General features: G+C 37.0%; 1 protein-coding gene across 1 annotated transcript in view; it reads left to right on the top strand.

Moving 5' to 3' along the window:
• Positions 1-749: 749 nt before the first annotated feature.
• BRDT (bromodomain, testis-specific) overlaps positions 750-20,876 on the top strand; it is a 67,104-nt gene continuing 46,977 nt past the window's right edge. Inside the window, exons 1-7 of the mRNA XM_012661043.1 lie at positions 750-817; positions 1,029-1,085; positions 10,729-10,968; positions 11,852-11,989; positions 13,414-13,540; positions 19,409-19,572; positions 20,196-20,549. Coding sequence (XP_012516497.1) covers positions 10,780-10,968; positions 11,852-11,989; positions 13,414-13,540; positions 19,409-19,572; positions 20,196-20,549 — 972 coding nt within the window. The 5' untranslated portion in view covers positions 750-817; positions 1,029-1,085; positions 10,729-10,779. The remainder of the gene's footprint in view (positions 818-1,028; positions 1,086-10,728; positions 10,969-11,851; positions 11,990-13,413; positions 13,541-19,408; positions 19,573-20,195; positions 20,550-20,876) is intronic.

The raw sequence follows: 20,876 nt of genomic DNA, 5'->3' as shown, positions 1-20,876 counted from the left end.
TATTTTTTAAGGCTAGTCAAGTGAATCAGCAGGACTGGAGAAGGAAGATAGGAATCTGTAACTGGCTGTGATCAGTTAGTTGTGAATACTACTATACTCAGACCAACCTAAGTTGCTATTTTAAAACCAATGAGATCATGTTAGTTCCAGCCTCAGCTGCTACCTAATATTTATTAAGCACTTATTACGTGCAAGAGATGGGAGCTGTGGAGAGAGCTGGAGAAAAACATAAAAAACACCACAAGCCAAAACTCACGAACTTCCAAAGTAACAACATAGGACTATTGGATTAGTGAGGAAGTTATTTTAATAGTAAACGCCTTGAGGGCATTTGCTTCTACTCCTTAAACTCTCAGCTCTGCATGGCATTCATTAAGAGCTCAGTATAAGTGCTCTTAGTAACTGAATGACCCCAACGCATCCTAGCCGGACTCAACTCACACCCCTCCTTACGCTGCCTGGGGCTAGGTGTGGCCACGTGACCGGCCCGGACCAATGGGCAGGCCGCATGGCCGGTCTCCTATAAAGGCACTGGTGGCAGCCGACTAGCGGCCGCCATTAGGGTGAGATTTGGCTGCGACGGACGGTGGAGAGCTGCTGTCCTGCACCGCTTCATCTGTGCAAACTGGAAAGGGCGATCATTTAAAGTCTTTTTCATAACAGGTAATATACTCTCTACAGGAAGCATCGCCCTAGGCTGGCCCCTCGGGGCAACCTTGGTTGGGAAAAACCGTTTTTTCTCTCCCCTCCCCCATCAACACTATGCGACAGGCAAGAGGCAGTTGGGGAGGCCATCCTCTTCGTGCCTGCAGCCCAGGTGAGCTGCCAGTTGCTTTCCTTTGGCCTTGCCAACTGCAAGCTCGTTTCCCCAATGAGCCTTCTCCTCCCCCCGACCCTTTCCCCCTAAATGTTTGGTTTTTGTGCCAGGGACGGCTGGGAAGGAGGAGGTTGGGGAGAGGACATGGGGGTCCGGTTGTGCAACTGCCTCCTCCCATCTCGAAAAAACACGGTCTGCGAGTTCCTCTTAGGTCTTGGATTGGTGGGTCGCTGCTACCTGTACTATCGGTTTGGGAATGCAGGAGAAAGTACGGAGCTTTTAGCTTTAGCTGGCATTTTTGTTGTGTTTATTCTGCGAGTCCTCATTTGGGACAGGGACATCCTGGTCCTTGATTCATTTATTCAACTTTATTAATTCCTTGGAACCTGTTAAACCCTTTGCAGGGTGCTGCAGAATTGGAGGTGGGCCTGACCTCGAAGTACACTGGCTTAGTTAAGAATTAAGATAGAGATATGGACAGGGTGCTTTGGGACCCATGGGAAGGGCCTGGGTGGTTGGAAGGAAGGAGGCAGATTTCTCAGTAGAAGTGATAACTCGGCTGGGTCTTGAGGGACAAATAGAAGTTAGACTAAAGAGTGATGAGGGAAGCTGGGATAAAGAGAAATTTCTCGAAGGCATGGATGTATGTACACAGGGTATGGTAGGACAGTGGAGAATTGCTTTACTAAAAAAAATGAGGCTGCTGTGTTGTCCAGGCTGCAGCGCAGTAGCTGTACACAGGCATCGTCATTTCAAATTACAGCCTTCAATTCCTGGCCTCAACTGATCCTCCCACCTCAACCTACTGAGTAGCTGGGACTACAGATGCTGTGCCATGGTACCTGGCAAGAATTGTGGTTTTTGGGCGGGTGCAGTGGCTCACGCCTGTAATCCTAGCACTCTGGGAGGCCGAGGCGGGCGGATTGTTTGAGCTCAGGAGTTCAAGACCAGCCTGAGCAAGAGCAAGACCCCATCTCTACTAAAAAAATAGAAAGAAATTAATCGGACAACTAAAAATATATAGAAAAAAAATTAGCCGGGCATGGTGGCGCATGCCTGTAGTCCCAGCTACTCAGGAGGCTGAGGCAGGAGGATCACTTGAGCCCAGGAGTTTGAGGTTGCTGTGAGCTAGGATGACCCCACGGCACTCTAGCCCAGGCAAAACAGTAAGACTCTGTCTCAAAAAAAAAAAAAAAAAAAAAGAATTGTGTTTTTTGAGTGGCTGGCACAATGTTGGGAGTTGATGCAGTAGCAAGAGATGAGTCTAGTGAGATGGCCAAGGAGGGTATTTTAAAAGGGTTTGTATATCATGAAGGACAGTGGGTTGAACAGCATGATCTTAAGCAAATTGGTGCCCCCCAAAATCGAGACATCACCATTGCATTAATTCATGGTGTTAAGTGACAAAGGGATTGTAATTATGTGTATTGAGTTATAATTGCCTATTAACAATTCTCTGTAAAGAGACTGTATCCCAAAATTCTAGCTCAGTGTTTGGCAACGTTGTAGTTGCCTTCCTCTCTCTCTCTATTTTTTTTTTTTTTTTGAGACGGGGTCTCACTCTGTAGATGCCTTATATGTATTTAATAAATAAACAAATAGAATTTGGAAAATGGTATCCTGGAAACTAGAGGAGTGTTTTAAGAGAGTCATAATAGTCTAGTGACAGATGTTGCTGAGAGGTCAAGTAAGATAAAATTAAAAAAGAATCCATTGGATTTAACAACTAAGTATGGTAAGTGTTAACCTTAGTGTAAGGGGAATTTTAGAGGAATGGTAGGGAAAAGCCAAGGGTGACGGGCAATAAAGACAATGTGATTAGGATGCCCTGCTGTGAAGTACAGAAGAGAATATTGAGGCTATAAGGAGATGATAGGATTAAAGGAAGAATTTTTAAGGGGGCTTGAGAAAGTTTATATGGAGGGAAGCTAGTATAGCAATGTTGAAAGTACAGAAAAGAGGGAGCAGGGACCTTCAGGAAGGGGTGTTATCTAGAGTTCCGGGAAAAGAGTTCTAGACAGAAAGGTGCCTCGTTCTTAGACCTGAAGGGAAGAGATAAGAGGAGCAGATGAGATTGAATCATTATAAAGAATATACATTGATAACCAATTACCTCTGGCGTTAACTGAAGCCTAATCTAGTTTTGAAGAAACTATTTTTTTCACTTGAATTGGAGACTGCTCTTTTGATGTAGGATTTAGAGTTAATATATGACCTCATCCCAGGCCAGGTTATTTTTGACCTTTCTGAGCCCTAGAGCTATCTGTTATCCAGAATTCATCCTCCTCAGTTCTATGTTGTACTGCCTCCCTGCATATATGTAAGACCTGTTAGGAAGTTCTACCAGACGTGCCACACCACAGAATAACTTACTGTCATTTATTGAAATAGATGGAAATTATTTTTTTAAACAATATTTCTTCAAAGCCTCAAAGTTTAACTATACTTATCTGAAATTGAGTCTTCTAGGCTCAAGATAAGTTATATTAATTTTGTTTTTTAATCAGCTCAATTCTTTGAGACTTCGGTATGCTTATAGGGTAATATAATTTAATACCTGCACCACTGTGGTTAAAAATCATTGAGGAATTTAAAAAAATTTTTATCTTGGCAAACTCAAGAAATTGATTTATCCTGATGTTTTTGTAAGGGGGAGACTTTTGCCAAGGAGACTGGGCTCTTCCTGATATGCCTTTGCAGGCATTCAATTATAAGCGAACTTTTATGTTTCTTGGAACATTTTTAAGCTTATGTATGCATTTCAAAAAATCTTTGCTCTGTAGTATTTGTCAGGGATGAGTTTGAAATATTCACAACCGCCTCAAAGCCTTTTTCTTTGAAGTTTAAATTTAAAAAAAAATGTTTTTCAAGGCCAAAGCTAAGACGATAAGGAGTTTAAAATTTTATATATTGTTGGTAGAAATATAAGTTGAGATAACTTTAGAGAACAATTAAACACCTACCAAAATTTAAAAGTATTGGCCCAGAAATTGTTAATGGGAATATATCCAATAAATATTGGCATATATATGCAATGATGTATTTGTAAGGATATTCAGTACAGCATTGTATATAATAGAAGATTAGAAATAACCATAATATTCATACAATGACATACTATGCAGCAATTAAAAAGAAACGGGCAATAATGTATATGTTGTTCTGGGAAATTTTTTTTCTTTTTTTGAGACAGGATCTCACTCTGTTGCCTGGGCTAGAGTGAAGTGGTGTCATCATAGCGCACTCCAACCTCAAACTCCTGGGCTCAAGCAATCTTCCTGCCTCCTCCTCCCAAGTAACTGGGATTACAGACACTTTCCACCATGCCTGGCTAGTTTCTATTTATTGTATAGATGGTCTTGCTGTGTTGCTCAGGCTGGTCTCGAACTCATGGCCTCAAGCAATCCTCTCACTCAATTTCCCAAAAGTCCTAGAATTACCAGCCTGAGCCACCACACATAGCCTACACTGGGATATTTTTAAAGGTGAATTAAGGGCAAAAAACAGACCATTTCTGAAAGGACATACACAAGAAATTGCTAAACAGTAGTAGGGGGATTGGTTGGCTGGGGGATAGAACAGTATAACACTTTGCGTACCGTTTTCATCAAAATTTTACATCACAGGGATGTTAAAATTCAAATAAACTTTTGAAGAATTCCTTAAATGACGCATTATCTTTAAGAATTTCTCCAGAAATACCAATTATTTTGTAAATTATTGAGTAGGCAAAAGGGATGTAATTTTCAGGCAACTTGTTCATGGAACCACAGAATTAACAAGGTAAACAAGAACTTTTTGTAATAATTTATGATACATTGTCTTTGAGCAATTGTAATGGGTGGTTACAATATAACATTAAAATCTTATTGACATTAGATTTCATCTGCTTATGACATACTTCTTTTTAGAAATATATCCATGGGCAAAAAAATGTTTTGAAAGCAGAAATAAGAATAAAATAACTCTCTGTGAATGTTAGAAACAGCAGTGGACTTTCATATAGACAGGTTAGGCTACAGATTATGCATAGTGCCAGTATAATTGTTAACTCCATATTTTTTTTCCTTACTTAACGTGGCATATTGGAGTGTGAGTGTAAGTAAGTGATTTTAGAGAAAACTTTGAATTAACCAATCTGTTAAGTTAATGACAGATTACTTTGACACTTCACAACTGATTATGACCTACCATTATGTCAAGATAAGGTGAAAACCTCTTGGTATCTGTTGCAGGACTATTGTGATGACATTTTCTGAGTTAAATAATCAGGTCTTTGTAGAAAGTAAAATGAAATTGACATCTATCTGGCACAATCATTTGCCAGATATCATAAAAGGCCACATAAGCTTATTAAAGAATGAGAAACAGAAGATTAAAATACTTTGAACACTAAGACTGGGGTAATTATAAAGAGTACTTTGTAAAGAGGAAAATTCTTACTCATTTTGCTGGGCAGTGAGCTTCACTTCATATTAGAAACCAGGACATTCACCTCCCCCTGCAGAAGATAATCAGATTATGAAATATTAGCTATTATTTTGCCCAGTGACAGAACTCCTGTTCACGTTCAGTCCCTTCATGTTCAGTCTATCTATAGCCCTCAATCATAGTGAAGTTTATTATTAAAATTTTCAAGCATATAGGAAAACAGTAAAAGAACATCAGGGTATTCAACAATTGTCAACATTTTGCCATGTTTGCTTTTCTATGTAAGTTTTCTTCCCACGAGCCTTTTATATAATACACATACGACGATTTTATTGTCTGCATCCTGAGAGGTCGTTGCTTTGGATCCGGTGTTACAAAGTTAGCTTCAGTTTTTCTCTTCATTGCTGTGACTTTGGGTATGGAGCACCACAAATCTTTGAGGTATACTGTACTCTAAACTGGTTTCATGTCAGAATTAGAGCACTGACAGTTGCCGATTGGTATGTGCTTCCTGATGAGGTGTTTCTGGGATGTGGATGTCCTATAACCAATATATGGCAAGACTGTTACGTTTTTGTACAGTACCAAGTGACTGTGGCATCCAATATCAGGTTTTGAAGGGGAAGGGTTTTTTTTTCTAGAACTATGCTAACATTTGTCTCAAGAACATTACCAAGCAGAGGATTCATGCTTATCTCGTGTGTCGTTCAGCAAGACAAACCATCGTCAAAACCTGCAACTTCATATATCCATCCAAGGCAATCCAGATGGCTAGCTTCTGCAGTTTACAAAGAGTAAAGTGCTTGAAATTTTACATCAAACCTTAAAAACACACTTTTCTTCTCTATCCATCAATCCTGATGGAGTCAAGGAAGTGCCTAACATTAGATCATTCCACATCCTATGCCTCATTTTCTCTTCAATGGGAAATAGAAGTGGGGTATATATAATGTGATATATGGAGCAACTGCAGCTGCCTGAGGGCTGAGAAACAATATGCCTAAGCTATAGCTATCTTCTGAAGATTTCGGAGTTCTTACTGATACCATGTGTTTTTAAATGTTTTTTTATTAACTTGCAATTTTAATAAAGTAGACATTTCCCTTATGATTCCTTTTGAGAATTTTTAATTATACTAGAATCAAATTCAATAAATACTTTTTCTTCAGCTAAAAAATAATAATAATACAGATATGAGTATTCACACCAAGTTTTTCTTGAGCATATACTTAAATTTTTTCCTGCATAATCACTCTTATCACATCTATCAAACTGAACAATTTCCTAAATTTCTATAGCTGTCCCAAAAATGTCTGTTATAGCTTATCTTTTCAAATCAATATTTGATATAGAATAACGAATTGGTCTTTTCATTATTTTCCTTAATGACCTTGGCTTTATAAAAGATAGGCCATTTGTTTTCTAGAATATTCTATACTCTAGATTTGTCTGTTTCCTTATGGTTTCATTTTATTTATTCTAGCACTATCCCATAGAATTTTTCTGCCATGATGACAATGTTCTATATATGTGTTGTCCTCTACAGTAGCCACTAGCCATATGTGGCTATTAAGCACTTGAAATGTGGCTAAGTTTTAAATTTTGATTTTGGATGATTTAAATTGAAATAGTTACATGTGGTTAGGGGCTATCATTTTGGACAGCAAAACTCTAGTTCCTGAATTTTCTGTTAAATGAAAGTTAAATCTATAAGCTTGATTACATTCAATTGAACATTTTGGGGAAAAAACCTTTATAGGTACTTTATCAGTACTGTGTACTTAGACATGTTAAACACTATGGAGAAGTCTAGGAAGATAACCGAAGAAAGCCAGTGAGGGATTTGGAAAGTTTCAAGGTTTTAATGATATTTGGGAGAGTGAAAATTTTAGGTTAGCAATCAAGCATATAGCAGGAAAGGTTTTTTGTTTTTGTTTTTTAAATAGACTTTATTGTTTAGAGTAGGTTTAGGTTCGCTGCAACATTGAGCAGAACATATGGAGTCCCATCTACCCTGTGCTCTCAAACACATACAGCTTCCCCCACTATCAACACTCAGCACCAGAGTGGTACATTTGTTATAACTGGTGAACCTACATTGACACATCATTATCCCTGAAGTCCATAGTTTATTACACCATAGTTTCTCTTTCGGTGTTGTACATTTTATGGGCTTTGACGAATGTATTCCCCATTGTAGTACAGACTAGGTTCACTACTTTAGAAACCATCTGTGCTCTGCCTGTTCATTCCTTCCTCCCCAAACCCCTGGCAACTACTGATCTTTCTATTGTGTCTATAATTTTCCCTTTTTGAAAATATATTGTTGGAATCATACAGTTTGTAGCCTTTTCAGATTGGCTTCTTTCACTCAGTAATAGTCATTCAAGTTTTCTCCATGTCTTTTCATGGCTTGATAGCTCATTTCTTTTCAGTGTGGAATAATATTCCATCGTGTTTACCTCTTCACCTACTGAAGGACATCTTGGTTGCATCCAAGTTTTGGCAATCATGAATAAAGCTGTTAAAAACTCTTGTGTGCAGGTTTTTGTGTGGGAAGGTATTTTTAAGAAAAAAATTTAAGGCACTGACTAGAGCATGTCTGTAGGCAGAGATACAAGTATAAGTTAATTCCGGATAAAGAATTAAATGTAGAAAATGAGACCACAAGACAGAGCTGAAAACGAGTAATGATTTTTACTTAAAAATATTCCGTCGACAAAGGTTGTATAGTTGACCCTTAAACAACAACATTTTGGAAAACTGGCAGATTTACTAAAGTTGAACATATATGTATGACCTAGCATATTCATTCCTGGGTTGAACAAGGTTTCAATGCAACAACATAAATGCGTGCATATATACACTACAAGCGTATAGCAGCATTGGTTTGCATGGTCAAAAGCAGGAAACAACCCCGAAGTCTCAATAGGATTGGAAAAATTATGGTATTACAGTTCTACAGAATACTTTATGGCAATGAAAATGAACAAACTACATAGGGAATAACAGATAAGTCTCACAAAAAATGTTGGGGAAAAGAAGCCCAATAAAACATAATATGTAGTAAATAATACTATATGTAAAGTTCAAAAACAGTCACAACTTGATCTGTGGTGATAGAAGTCAGCATAGTGGTTAACCTTTTTGGATGAGAGAGGGTGTAGTGATTGGGACACCCCAAAAGTAGGCTAGCTTTAAATACTCGCAAAGCCAGGATAGGAACCAGTTTGGTTGTGCCAACCTAGAATATCTCCATCTTTGTTCTTAATGATTTTTATTTGTTTTTAATTTTTATGGTTTTAGAGACAGGGTCTCACTCTGCTGCCTAGGCTGGAGTGCAGTGGCATGATCACAGCTCACTGTAGCCTCAGACTCCTGGGCTTAAGTGATAATCCTGCCTTAGCCTCACAAGTAGCTGGGAATACAGGCATGTACCACTATGCCCAGCTAATTTTAAAATTTTTTGTAGAGGTAGAGTCTCGCTGTGTTGCCCAGACCGGTCTCAAAATCCTGGCCTCAAGTGATTCTCCCACCTTGGCTTCCTGAAGTGCTGGGATTACAAGTGTTAGCCACTGCACCTGCCCTTAATGAATTTTAAGTGCTCTATTTCATATATTTATAACATGAGAAAAGCAAAATCATGAGATGAAATAAATTACAAGGTTTATAACCACCTCCAAGTTAATTTAATGCAGTGGTACTCAATCTTGTCTACACATCAGAAGCACTAGGTAACCTTTAAAAAACCAACATAACTGATTCCCAAGCCCTGTCTCCAGACATTGGGAGATATTTTAGAATTTTTAAGAAGATCCATAGTACCTCATACCTATTAGGACAGCTACTGTTAAAACAAAACCAAGTAACTGCGAGGATGTGGGGAAATTGGGACCCTTGTACACTTGGTGGGAATGTGAAATGGTGTAGAGGCTATAGAAAACAGGATGAGGTTCCTCAAAAAATTAGAAGTACAATTGCCATAATATCTAGCAATTCCACTTCTGCACTTCTGGGTATATTTATCCAAAAGAACTGAAAGCAGAGTCTTGAGATATTTGTAAACCCATGTTTATAGCAGCACCATTCACAATAACCAAGAGGTGGAAGCAACCCAAGTGACATCACATCAGTGGGTGAATGGATAAACAAAATGTGATACACACAAAATAGAATATTATCTAGTCTTAAAAAGGAAGGAAATCCTGACATGTATGACATGGATGAATCTTGAGGACTTTATAGTAAGTGAAATAAGCAGTCACAGAAAAATCCTATGTGATTTCACTTATATGAAGTATCTAGAGTGGTCAAATTTACAGAAACAGCTGAATGGTGGTTGCCGGGTACTGGTGGGAGCGTAGAAAGAGAAGTTGTTTAATGGGTATAGAATTTCAGCTTTGCAAGATGAAAAAGTTATGGGGATTGCTTTCACAAAAAATGTGAATATACTTTACTGAAAATGCTTAAGATGGTGAATTTTGTTGTGTATTTTGCCACAATTTAAAAAGACCCACAAGTGATTAATATGCCACAAGAGTTGAGAAGTGACACTGCTTTAATACAAACAAAGATATACTGCCTAAGTGTTAACACTGGTCTCTAAGAATGGACAATTTATTTGATAACTATACTCATTTTGCTGATGCACTTCAGGTATTGTGTACATATTGGTAGTACCTTAGCTTTTTTATCCTTAAAATGATAATGCTATCTAGGAATATGTGATACTGTCTTTCTGAAATACCCATGAAACTTAAAAGTATTTTATTTTAGATGTAGCAAATCTACATCTAATGTATGGGCCAAAGAACAACATTTTAACACTTAATGCATTTTTCTTTCTAATAAGTTACATTTTAAAATAAATCACTTCTGATCAACGCATAAGTGCACATGTAAGAATAACATTTATTGGATGTTGGGCAGGGGGGAGGGGGAGGAGGGGACGGGTATATGCATACACAAAGAGTGCGATGCACACCATCGGGGGATGGACACGCTTGAAGCTTGGACTTGGGGGGGAGGGAGGGGAAGGGCAACATACGTAACCTAGACATCTGTACCCCCATAATATGCTGAAATAAAAAAATAATAATAATAAAATAAATCATTTTATTCAAATTAGATGACTGGAAGTAAATATAAAATCCCTCAAAGGGGATACCTATATACCAATAATATCTTTAACATTCCCTGTTAATTCTTTTTACCAGGAATTCATAGACTTTTCCTGCTAAGACGTCAATTTGTGTTTTTGAAAGGCTGAAAGACTGAAATGGTAAAATAATTGAAACCATCCAAGACTAAGGCATAAATAACATAATGAAACAGTTTTTACTACTTGTATAGAAAAAGGTTCGTCTTTGTTTAAACATTGATTCATTTATCATTTGGCTCCCCCCCACCCATCACAATGTGCTTTAACGTACAATATCTGTTAAAGTGCTTCTAAGGTACTCAGTTTTTTTCTTTTTCAGGACATGTACTTGTAGACAGCATTGGAATATCAGGACTTGAAGCAGTTAAGAATGTCTCTGCCAAGTCAACAAACAGCTATTGTTAACCCTCCTCCACCAGAGTATATAAATACTAAGAAAAGTGGGCGATTGACAAATCAACTGCAGTATCTACAAAAAGTTGTCCTCAAGGCTTTATGGAAGCATAGTTTTTCTTGGCCTTTTCAACATCCTGTGGATGCTGTGAAACTAAAGTTGCCTGTAAGTATGTGTTAATAATAATGTTAGTTTAAAAAAAGAAAGATCCTATAAAATGTCTGTAAAAAATAGTCTTTAATATTATAAAATAATTTAATAATGTAACAAAGCTGATTTATTTAGCACCACTAAAGACTATCCCAATGAGTATTTTTCCCCCAAAACAAGCTTATTTTTCTGAGCATTGACATTCTTCTTTTAACAGTTTGTGATAAATGATAGTACATGTTTTGTTGTTGTAGCATGTGTCACTAGATCTTTTTTTTTTTTTTTTTTGAGACAGAGTCTCACTGTGTTGCCCAGGCTAGAGTGCCGTGGCATCAGCCTAGCTCACAGCAACCTCAAACTCCTGGGCTCAAGCAATCCTGCCTCAGCCTCCCGAGTAGCTGGGACTACAGGCTTGAGCCACCATGCCCGGCTAATTTTTCTATATATTTTTAGTTGTCCGATTAATTTCTTTCTATTTTAGTAGAGACGGGGTCTCGCTCTTGCTCAGGCTGGTTTCGAACTCCTGAGCTCAAACAATCCGCCCGCCTCGGCCTACCAGAGTGGTAGGATTACAGGCGTGAGCCACCGCGCCCAGCCGTCACTAGATCTTTTGATGCAGGGTTATCACTAATGTCACTTTCTCTATGAAGTCTCTCTTGACACTCCGTGGCAGACTCAGTTGTATGATGTACAGAATTCAAATTAGGTCTTATGTTAGGAATTTTTAGCCATTTGGTAATGGAATGGTTGAGTAATTTGTAAATAGCTAGTAAACCATGAAGCTGGGATTTTACTCTGGATTTGTCAGATAGACAAATTTCTTATTAAATTTCTTTGTGTACCAGTGATTGTGGTGTATTAATTCTTACTAACATTTAGACTTTCTTCAAAACCATAGGATTATTATACCATTATAAAAAACCCAATGGATTTAAATACAATTAAGAAGCGCTTGGAAAATAAATATTATGTGAAGGCTTCAGAATGTATAGAAGATTTCAATACTATGTTCTCAAATTGTTACTTGTACAACCAGGTATGTAAGCCTTATGTTATACTTACAAATTCTTTACTGTTATGTATAGGAGAGATAAGTATAAAAATCATGCGCTGATTTCAGATTTCAAGTCTTGATTTGGGATATTTTACATCTTTTTAAGGATAATGTTTATTCACTGGATTTCATAATTTTCACACATCAGTATTCACAGTATGGATCTCTGGCCATAACCTAAGAAGCTAAACAAATTTCATACTTCTAGACTTCACAATAAGTTGATTTAAAGATCACACACATTCTTTGTTCTATTCAAGTAGTACTTACTTGCATTTGTGTGTTGTGGTTTTTTGGTTTGTTTGGTTTGGTTTTTTTTTTTTTTAGAGACGGGGTCTAGCTCTGTCCCTCAGGCTGGAGTGCAGTACGTGAATATAGGTCACCGTAACCTCAAACTCCTGGGCTCAAGTGATACTCCCACCTCAGCCTCCCGAGTAGCTGGGACTGTGCCTGCCACCACACCCAATGAATTTTTCTATTTTTTGTAGAGACAGGGTCTTGCTATGTTGCCCAGGCCAGTCTCAAACTCCTGGATCCAAGCAGTCCTCCCATCTTGGCCTCCCAAAGTGCTGAGATTACAGGCTTGAGCCACCACGCCCAGCCACATTTGTGTTAGTGCGTATGGTGTATGTGTGGACATTTTTAAACTTAATCTTCACATTTGCTCTCACTCATAAAATTGGATTTGTGTAATTGGTTTTTCCTCCATATAGTATTCCTATTTCCTGTGGTACTGTATCCTTTTCAAACTGTTCTAGAGTATTTAAATATTTTAAAGCTTATATTCCATGTAAATATGAGAAATCTAAGTATCTGGCATTTAGTTTATTCAAAATCACTAGTGACACTGAAATGTAATAGAAATTTTGATCTGGTTCTCAAGGTAAGTATAAATGTCACCTTATATGTATAAGAGATTTTAAACTATTAGCCACTGTGAATTTTTTTTTGTAAGAGACAAAGTCTCACTATGTTTCCCAGGCTGGACTCAAACTCTTGGGCTCAAGCAATCCTCCTGCCTCAGCCTCCTGAGTAGCCAGGACTACAGGTGTGCACCACCATACCTGACTCCAATGTGAATTTTTTAAAAATCAGTATCATAGTAACCAGTACCATTGGCAATTTCATTTTAATTTAACAATTCCAAAAGGTCTTTTCACATTTAACATTTTTAAATGAAGTTCAATTTTCCTGAGCTACCTAACTTAGAAATAAAAGTTGAAGGGGTAGGGTGCTAGAATTTAAAATGTTAGTTGCTTCATTATTTTCTAAACTTAATTTGGAAGAGGTAAGTACTGTCTAGGAGTACTATGTCACTTCCTTCCATAAGGTGGCCTGAATTTTAAAAATTCAGTACAGTGACCATACTGTGTATATCCTTACGGTATATTTAATATATTTTCTAGCCTGGAGATGACATTGTTCTTATGGCACAAGCTCTAGAGAAGTTGTTTATGCAGAAATTATCTCAGATGCCACAAGAAGAGCAAGTTGTGGGTGGTAAGGACAGAATAAAGAAAAGTAAGCCAGGAGGTAAAGAGTTTATGTTTTCTCTTTCTCTCTCTCATTTTCTCTCCCCGTCTTTCCTCCTCCATCTCCCTTTTTCCCTCCATCTGTCTGTTTCCCTACCCCCACCCTTCTCTCTCTCTCTCTCTTTCTCATGTGTATGTATGTGTGTATGTGTAATGACTGGAAGTAAATATAAAATCCCTCAAAGGGTTCAGACATCTGGATGTCCTTCTATATCCTATTCTATTGTTACCAATTTCCATTTAGACAATCTGCTGAACCTTGATCACAAGGGTGAGTATCATGCAAGAATAAGTAGGATTGCGTTGATTATGACCTTGGAGCCAGGTTTCCTGCAACTTAGTGTCATTCACATAGTAGGGACCCAATAAATCATAGCTGTTATTACTATTTTCAGTGGATGTTATATCTGTGCTGCAATGATAAGAAGGCCCAATTCACAGTGCTCTCTGTACTAAAAAAATCACATAGCTGAAAATGAAATGTTAACCGTTGGATTTGAATATTGTCTTTTTTTTTTTTTTTTGAATATTGTCTTTTTTTCTAACTTTTTCTTACAAAAAGCTTTAGAAGGAAACATCTTTACAGCTAACAATCATATCATTTAAATATGGAGTTATAACATTAATCTTAAGTATTCAAATGGATTTATTGTAAAGGTTAGCCAAATATGTCATAAATGTTAGTTTATCTTTGTATCACTCAAGCTGTGTAATCTTCGTTAAGTTCCTTAATCATTCCATGTTCATTTTCCTATCTATAATATTAGGAAAATATTTATCTTTCATGGTTGTAAATGTTTGTAAAGTGTATAGTTAAGTGCCTGGTATATAGGAGGCTTGTAGTGGGTTAATGATAGAGGTTTTTGTTGATAGTAATATGTACTTTTTCTTTATTGTTAATAAATCTTTAAGATGGGTCATGACTTACAGTTTGCTTCAACCAAATCTGTGAGATATTCACTGATTATTAAAATTCTTATTTTATTCTTATTTTCAAAAAGGTTAATCTTAAGTCTGATAATGTAAAACCTAGGCTTCTACAGGAGGATTAAAATAAGCCCTTGTAGGGTAGATAACACATCAGTATGGTATTTAAATTGTTAAACCTGAACTGGCAAAATGGGAATGTTAAAAAAAAAAAAGTAAATTGTTAAATCAACGTGCTAATTATTGCTGATTTAAGTTTATTATCTCTAGCAAGGTAAAAATTACTGATCTGTAGAATGCTCTCATTTTTTAAAAAACAGTGTTTAATAACACTTTCCTGTGGCTGCTTGTTTCAGATGCTCAGAGCATAAGTTTCTTATGCAAAGAGCATAAGTTTCTCTTAGACAAAAGTTCTTTGATTTTGTTTCTCTGTCAATACATATTTAGATATTTGTCACATAAGGCACATTTTGTGGGACTACAAAGAAGTATGACTACCCTAACCCTCAAGCTAAATTTACATTTTTAGTTGGAAATAAAATAAAAAATTATGACAGTGCATTATACATGTAGTATGTGCCTATGGTTCCAAAGAGTGAGAAATTGGTTTGTCCTGGAAAAGTTGGGAAAGGCTTTAGAGGTGAGAAAACTTCTGTTTGGCCTTGCGGGGTAGGTAGGATTTAGCTTCAGAGTGAAGGTCTGGGTATACAAATAAATTTTTATAGAAGCATTCTATTGCCAGAGTCATGTCTTTTTTATACACAGTGGTAGGAAAATTGTTATATGGCAGTAACTAGTCTAAAATATTTGGCTACTTACATGTTGATAATTTATGGCAAAGAAAATTTAGTACCTGAACTTGAATTGATGTTGATTTATTAATTGGACATATACTTGAGTGCTTATTGTATGACAGAACACTGTTCTAAGCTCTTAGGATATATCAATGAACAAAACAAAAACTTTGCCTTCTTGGAGTCTACATTCTAGTAGGAAGAGAGAGACCAACAAACAATAGGTTCAGTGGAGGCTTCAATGAGCAGATTTGGAAGAAGAACATTCCACACAGAGGAATCTTCTAGCGTGAAAGCATATAACAAGATCCTTTCCTCCCCTATCACTTTGGGCCAATGCCTTCATTTATTACTGGATCATGTCAGCTCCAGAATTTTATTTCTTTGGTTATCTATCCCTTTTGTTTCTTGCATCATTAATATGTCCTTCTCTATGAGGTTAGTCTCATTACTCTATAAACTTGCTTTAGTATGTCATTTTTAAAATATTCCCTTCACAGCCAGGACATAAACGATTGTATAAAAATTTAATTTCTCAGACTGACCCATAGGAATTCCGAGCCACTGAATTGAATGATAAAATGAGTGTTTTTAAAAAAAGAAAAGAAAAGAAAAATTGATTCTTAAAAAAAAAAAAATCTTTCTTTACCCATGTCCTTCTTCCAGCCACTGTTCCATTTCTTTGCTTTCTTTCTGTATACTCATACTCATCTAAGTATAGGTTCCAGCTTTACTGCACCGCCAAAAACATTCTTGTCAGTCAGGGTCACTTGTTGTCTGCATGTTGCAAAATTTAATTGATATTTTTCTGTTCTCATTTTACTTGATCTCTGTTAGTTTATGTCTCTAATATAGTTTTCTCTGAGCAACAAATTATTCAAGCCAGTCAACATCACTTGTCTTACACACATCTCACACTTAACATGCTCACAGTTAAACACTGATCTTCCCAATAACAGAAAATGACATACACACGCACACACACACAGAGTTCAAGCCAGAAACCTCGACGTTATCCTTGATTCCTTCCTTGATTTAATCTTTCTCTCCCATTCGGTTCATTAGTAAATTGTTTGGATTCAACCTCCAAATTTCTCTTGGAACTATCCTAGTGCAAGCTACAATTTCCTTACTCCCAGTTATCCTGATTATGATGCCTGGTTTATTTTCTACACAATAGCAAAAGTGATCTTTCAAAAACAAACTAGAATGTGTCATTTACCTGGTTAAAACCTTTCACTTCCCACAGAAGAATGAAATCTAAATTTCATACCGTGGCCCTTTGTGATCCGGTCCTTGCCCAATTTTCCATTCTCATCCTGAGCTATTTTCTACTCACTAGGGTTCTCCCCACTGATTGTCTTGGAATACGTTTTTTACTGCCACCTTGTCTCCACTCTATACCCAGTTCCCCTGCCTGGCTAATTCTTGCCTTTATGGTGATATCTTAACTGTCACCTTTCAAGAGGCCTTCCTTGGCTACCTTCTCCATAATAGGTTCCTGCCATAATTTAGTCAGCACCCTATTTATTTCCTTCCTAACACTTAGCATCACTTATAATAAATTTGATTATTTATTTTTTTGTCTGTTTTTTGTACTAGACAGTAAGCTCCACAAGGGCAAAGACTATGGCTGTCATGTTCATTATTGTACCCCAGCACTTAAAATGGTACCTAACATATAATAGGCATACAATAAATGTTTATTATCTTCCTCTTAGGTACCAAATACTGAGTTAGGCACAAGCAATATAGGTGTGATCAAAACAAAGTCCCCTTACCCTCAGAGTTTTTTATTCTAGTGAGGGATATAGGCAATATTAAGTAAATATAAAGCCGGGCGTGGTGGCTCATGCCTATAATCCTAGCACTCTGGGAGACTGAGGCGGGAGGATTGCTTGAGCTCAGGGATTCAAGACTACCCTAAGCAAGAGTGAGACCCCATCTGTACTAAAAATAGAAAAAAATTAGTTGCGCATGGTAGCACGCACCTATAGTCCCAGCTACTTGGGAGGCTAAAGCAGGAAGATCGCTTGAGCCCAGGAGTTTGGGTTTGCAGTGAGCTGCGATGATGCCACTGCACTCTAGCCTGGGCAACAGAGTGAGACTCTGCCTCAAAAAAAAAAAAAAAAGTAAATATAAGTATTTCTCACTATACATATCTATTTAGCTCCTGAGTTCAAACAGTAATAGTTGGAATATCAAAGGATGTGAGATTATCTGAATGTATTTTATTCCTAAGATTTAGTGAGTAATGAGAACTCAAATATTGAGGAATATCAGCCCTATCTTAAAATACAGTCAAATCTATTCAGTTTTTTATTTTTCATTATTATTTTTTTAGAGATGGGGTCTCACACTGTCGCCTAGGCTGGAGTGCAAGTGACGTGATCATAGCTCACTGCAGCCGTGAACTCCTGAGCTCAAGTGATCCTCCTGCCTCAGCCTTCCCAGTAGCTGGAACTACAGGCATGCACCTCCACACCCAACTAAGTTTTTTACTTTTTGTAGAGATGGGATCTTGCTTTGTTGCCCAGGCTGGTCTCAAACTTCTGGGCTTAAGTGATCCTCCCACCTCAGCCTCTGAAGCAGCTGGGATTACAGGTGTGAGCCACCATGCCCAGCTAAATACATTCAAATCTGTTTAGTTCTCAAAGTTCCTGAGTTTGTTTAGCAACAATTGGAGAGCGGGGATGCCTATATATTGTATATCAAATGTGTTAATGACATGGAAAAAAAATAAAGCAGAATGAGAGAGCTAGATAATGGGAAGGTGGGGTAGAGAGAAAGAGTTATTTTATACAGGTGATTGAGAGTGTGACATTTGAGTAAAGGCCTGAAGGAAATGGTGGAGTGAAATATAAGCATATCTTCTTTCAGGCAAAACAAATAGTCTGCTCCTGCTTACTAAATTTGAGGAAAGCAAGGCCAGTAGGCTAGAGTGAAATAAGGGAGGAGGGAAGTAACAGGAACTGAAGTTGGAAGGAGGGCAGAGGTGGGAAGAGGGCACGCAGAACATGTACATCCGGTGAGCCATTCTGAGGACTTTGGTTTTAACTTAGATTAGAAGCCACTGGAGGGCATTGAACAGAAGTGTCAGGATCTGATTTGAGTTTTCAAAGATCACTCTGGTTGCTATTTTGAGGACAGACTGTAAAGTGCAAGAGCCAAAGGAAGACCTGTTAGGATGTTATTGCGGTAATCAAGTTGAGAACAGATGATGCCTAGGACCAGGTGATTACCCCTTGTAAGAAGTGGTTGGATTCTGGATATGAAGATAGAGCTAACAGCGTTTGCTGGTGGATTGGATATTAGGTTAGAGAGACAGTGGAGTCAAAGATGATTCTAAGGGTTTTGTCCTGAGCAATCATAATACAAGAATGGAGTGCCTTTATGGAAGGATGGACTTTTGTAATAAGAGATTTCAGAGTGATGTGATCCAAATATTTTATAACATTCTCTGGTAACATACAGGGCAGAAAAATATGCACAATTGTTCCTATGGCAGAACTGTCTGAGGATGTATTGATAAGAGAATCATATTCACATCTTTTGTTCTGTGGACGATCTGTAACAATTATGAGGTCCTTGGATATTTATGTAGAGCATGCTGAAGACCTCACATAGTACTATATGGTTTGTCTCCAGGGTATCTGAAATTTGTGCTCATGTTCACAGCTACCTGAAGCTAACCACAGAGCTCTACTAATAGTCTTAGTTTAAGGTAGTCACCTTGTTGAATAAAATTGATAAATATGCCATTAATAATAAGTTTTGACGTCTCCATTATAATAAGAAGACATGTACTGCAATTTATCACAAAGTATCAAATATGAATGTCAATGCTCAGAAAAATAAGCTCCGTTTTTTTTTGGGAAAAAATTCTCATTGGAATGGCCTTTAGTGGTGCTAAATAAATCAGATGTCTATAAAATTAAATATATTTTATAATATTAAGAAACCTCTCTTCTTATATCTAAATTGGTCTAACACTGTCAACAACTGTGTGGGAGGATTTCAAAGGGGAATGAGAGTGTTTGTATTGCTAAAAAGCTGACCTAAATGAATTAAAATAGAATACTAAGAGAGAAAATGGTGTTTTATACTGTACTCACTCAAATATTTGACTCTGGTTCATACTTTACTAGGCACTAAACAGAATGAAGTTGTTTCTTCCATTAAAGAGAAACCATCCCCCAAAGCAGCAGAGAAAGTATTTAAGCAGCAAGCAATTCCTACGGAGGCATCTGTTTCTCACTTAAACATGGCACAAGGAGCTGCACTCAACTCTAGCTCACAAACTGTGGCCCAAGTAAGTTTATTGTACTTTTAAAATCATTGGTTTCTTAAATATTTCAACATAACTTTGGATGTTGTAGTGTCTATACTTTTTTTCCAGTTGATAGGAAAATTGGTCTTCAACACGTAGCAATCTTAAGTCACACTATTTCTGCCTCTCTATACATTTTGTGAACAGAGACCTAGAAGACTTGCCAAATTTTAGAGGTTTCTTAGATTCTTAGTAGAATTTGAACTGTCTTAGAATCATGATAGTATTAACAATCAGAAGTTGTCTACCTGCATATTTTTCTTTTTAAAATTGTATACTCTAGCTGATTTCCGGTATTCAGAAACTTTTTTTGGTGTAACCATTGACTTTGCTTTTCTGCCTTTCATTCATCTGAAGCGTTTGCAAGACATTCTTGGGGTGTGGGTAGAAAATTGTATTTATTTTACCTATAAAAAGAAATTAACCTTTCCTAATGTTTAATACATGGATTGAAACAGTATGTGTAAATTATCTATATAAAGACTTTCGGCGCCAGTAATCATTCCATTTTTTTTTAGCTTATAAGAATAATGATCAAAATAATTGAAAAATATTGCTCTGAATATCACCTTAATGTAGTTTTTTGTTGAATTGTTCTGTTTTAGGTTGCAAGGGGTGTGAAGAGGAAAGCAGACACAACAACTCCTACAACTGCAGTAGTTAAAGCAAGTGGTGAATCTTCTCCAACACTCATAGAAAATAAATCAGTGAGAATTCCCCCTATAAAAGAAAATGTGCTGAAGAATGTTTTGCCGGATTCTCAGCAACAATATAAAGATGTAAAGACTGTTAAAGTAACTGAACAATTAAGGCATTGTAGTGAAATTCTTAAAGAAATGCTCGCAAAGAAACATTTCTCATATGCGTGGCCCTTTTATAATCCTGTTGATGTTAATGCTTTGGGACTCCATAACTACTATGACATTGTCAAAAATCCGATGGATCTTGGAACTATTAAGGTAAATTTTTCCTTAATAAGAGGAACTTCTCTTCTTTATAAAAGTAATTCATTGCAAAGAAATTTTAAAATCCAGAAAAAGATGAAGAAAATTAAAATCATCAGTCATACCACTTGTAGTTAATCATTGGAACATTTTAAAATATATCTTTTCATTTTTTTCTACTTAAACACATCTACAGTTCTATACTACAATATTTGAGTTACAGTATTTAATAGAATCTGTACCCAGTATTTTCACTTACTGTGTTATAGACATTTTCATATTATATATTCTTCAGAACTATTTTTAATAATTGTATAATTCTAGTGTTTGAGGGGATTTTTT

This window comes from Propithecus coquereli, unplaced genomic scaffold, assembly GCF_000956105.1.
Source record: "Propithecus coquereli isolate 6110/MARCELLA unplaced genomic scaffold, Pcoq_1.0 Scaffold7, whole genome shotgun sequence".
Taxonomy (NCBI): Eukaryota; Metazoa; Chordata; class Mammalia; order Primates; family Indriidae; genus Propithecus; species Propithecus coquereli.
Note: the sequence above shows the minus strand (reverse complement) of the source record. Positions and strands in the feature narration are given on the sequence as shown.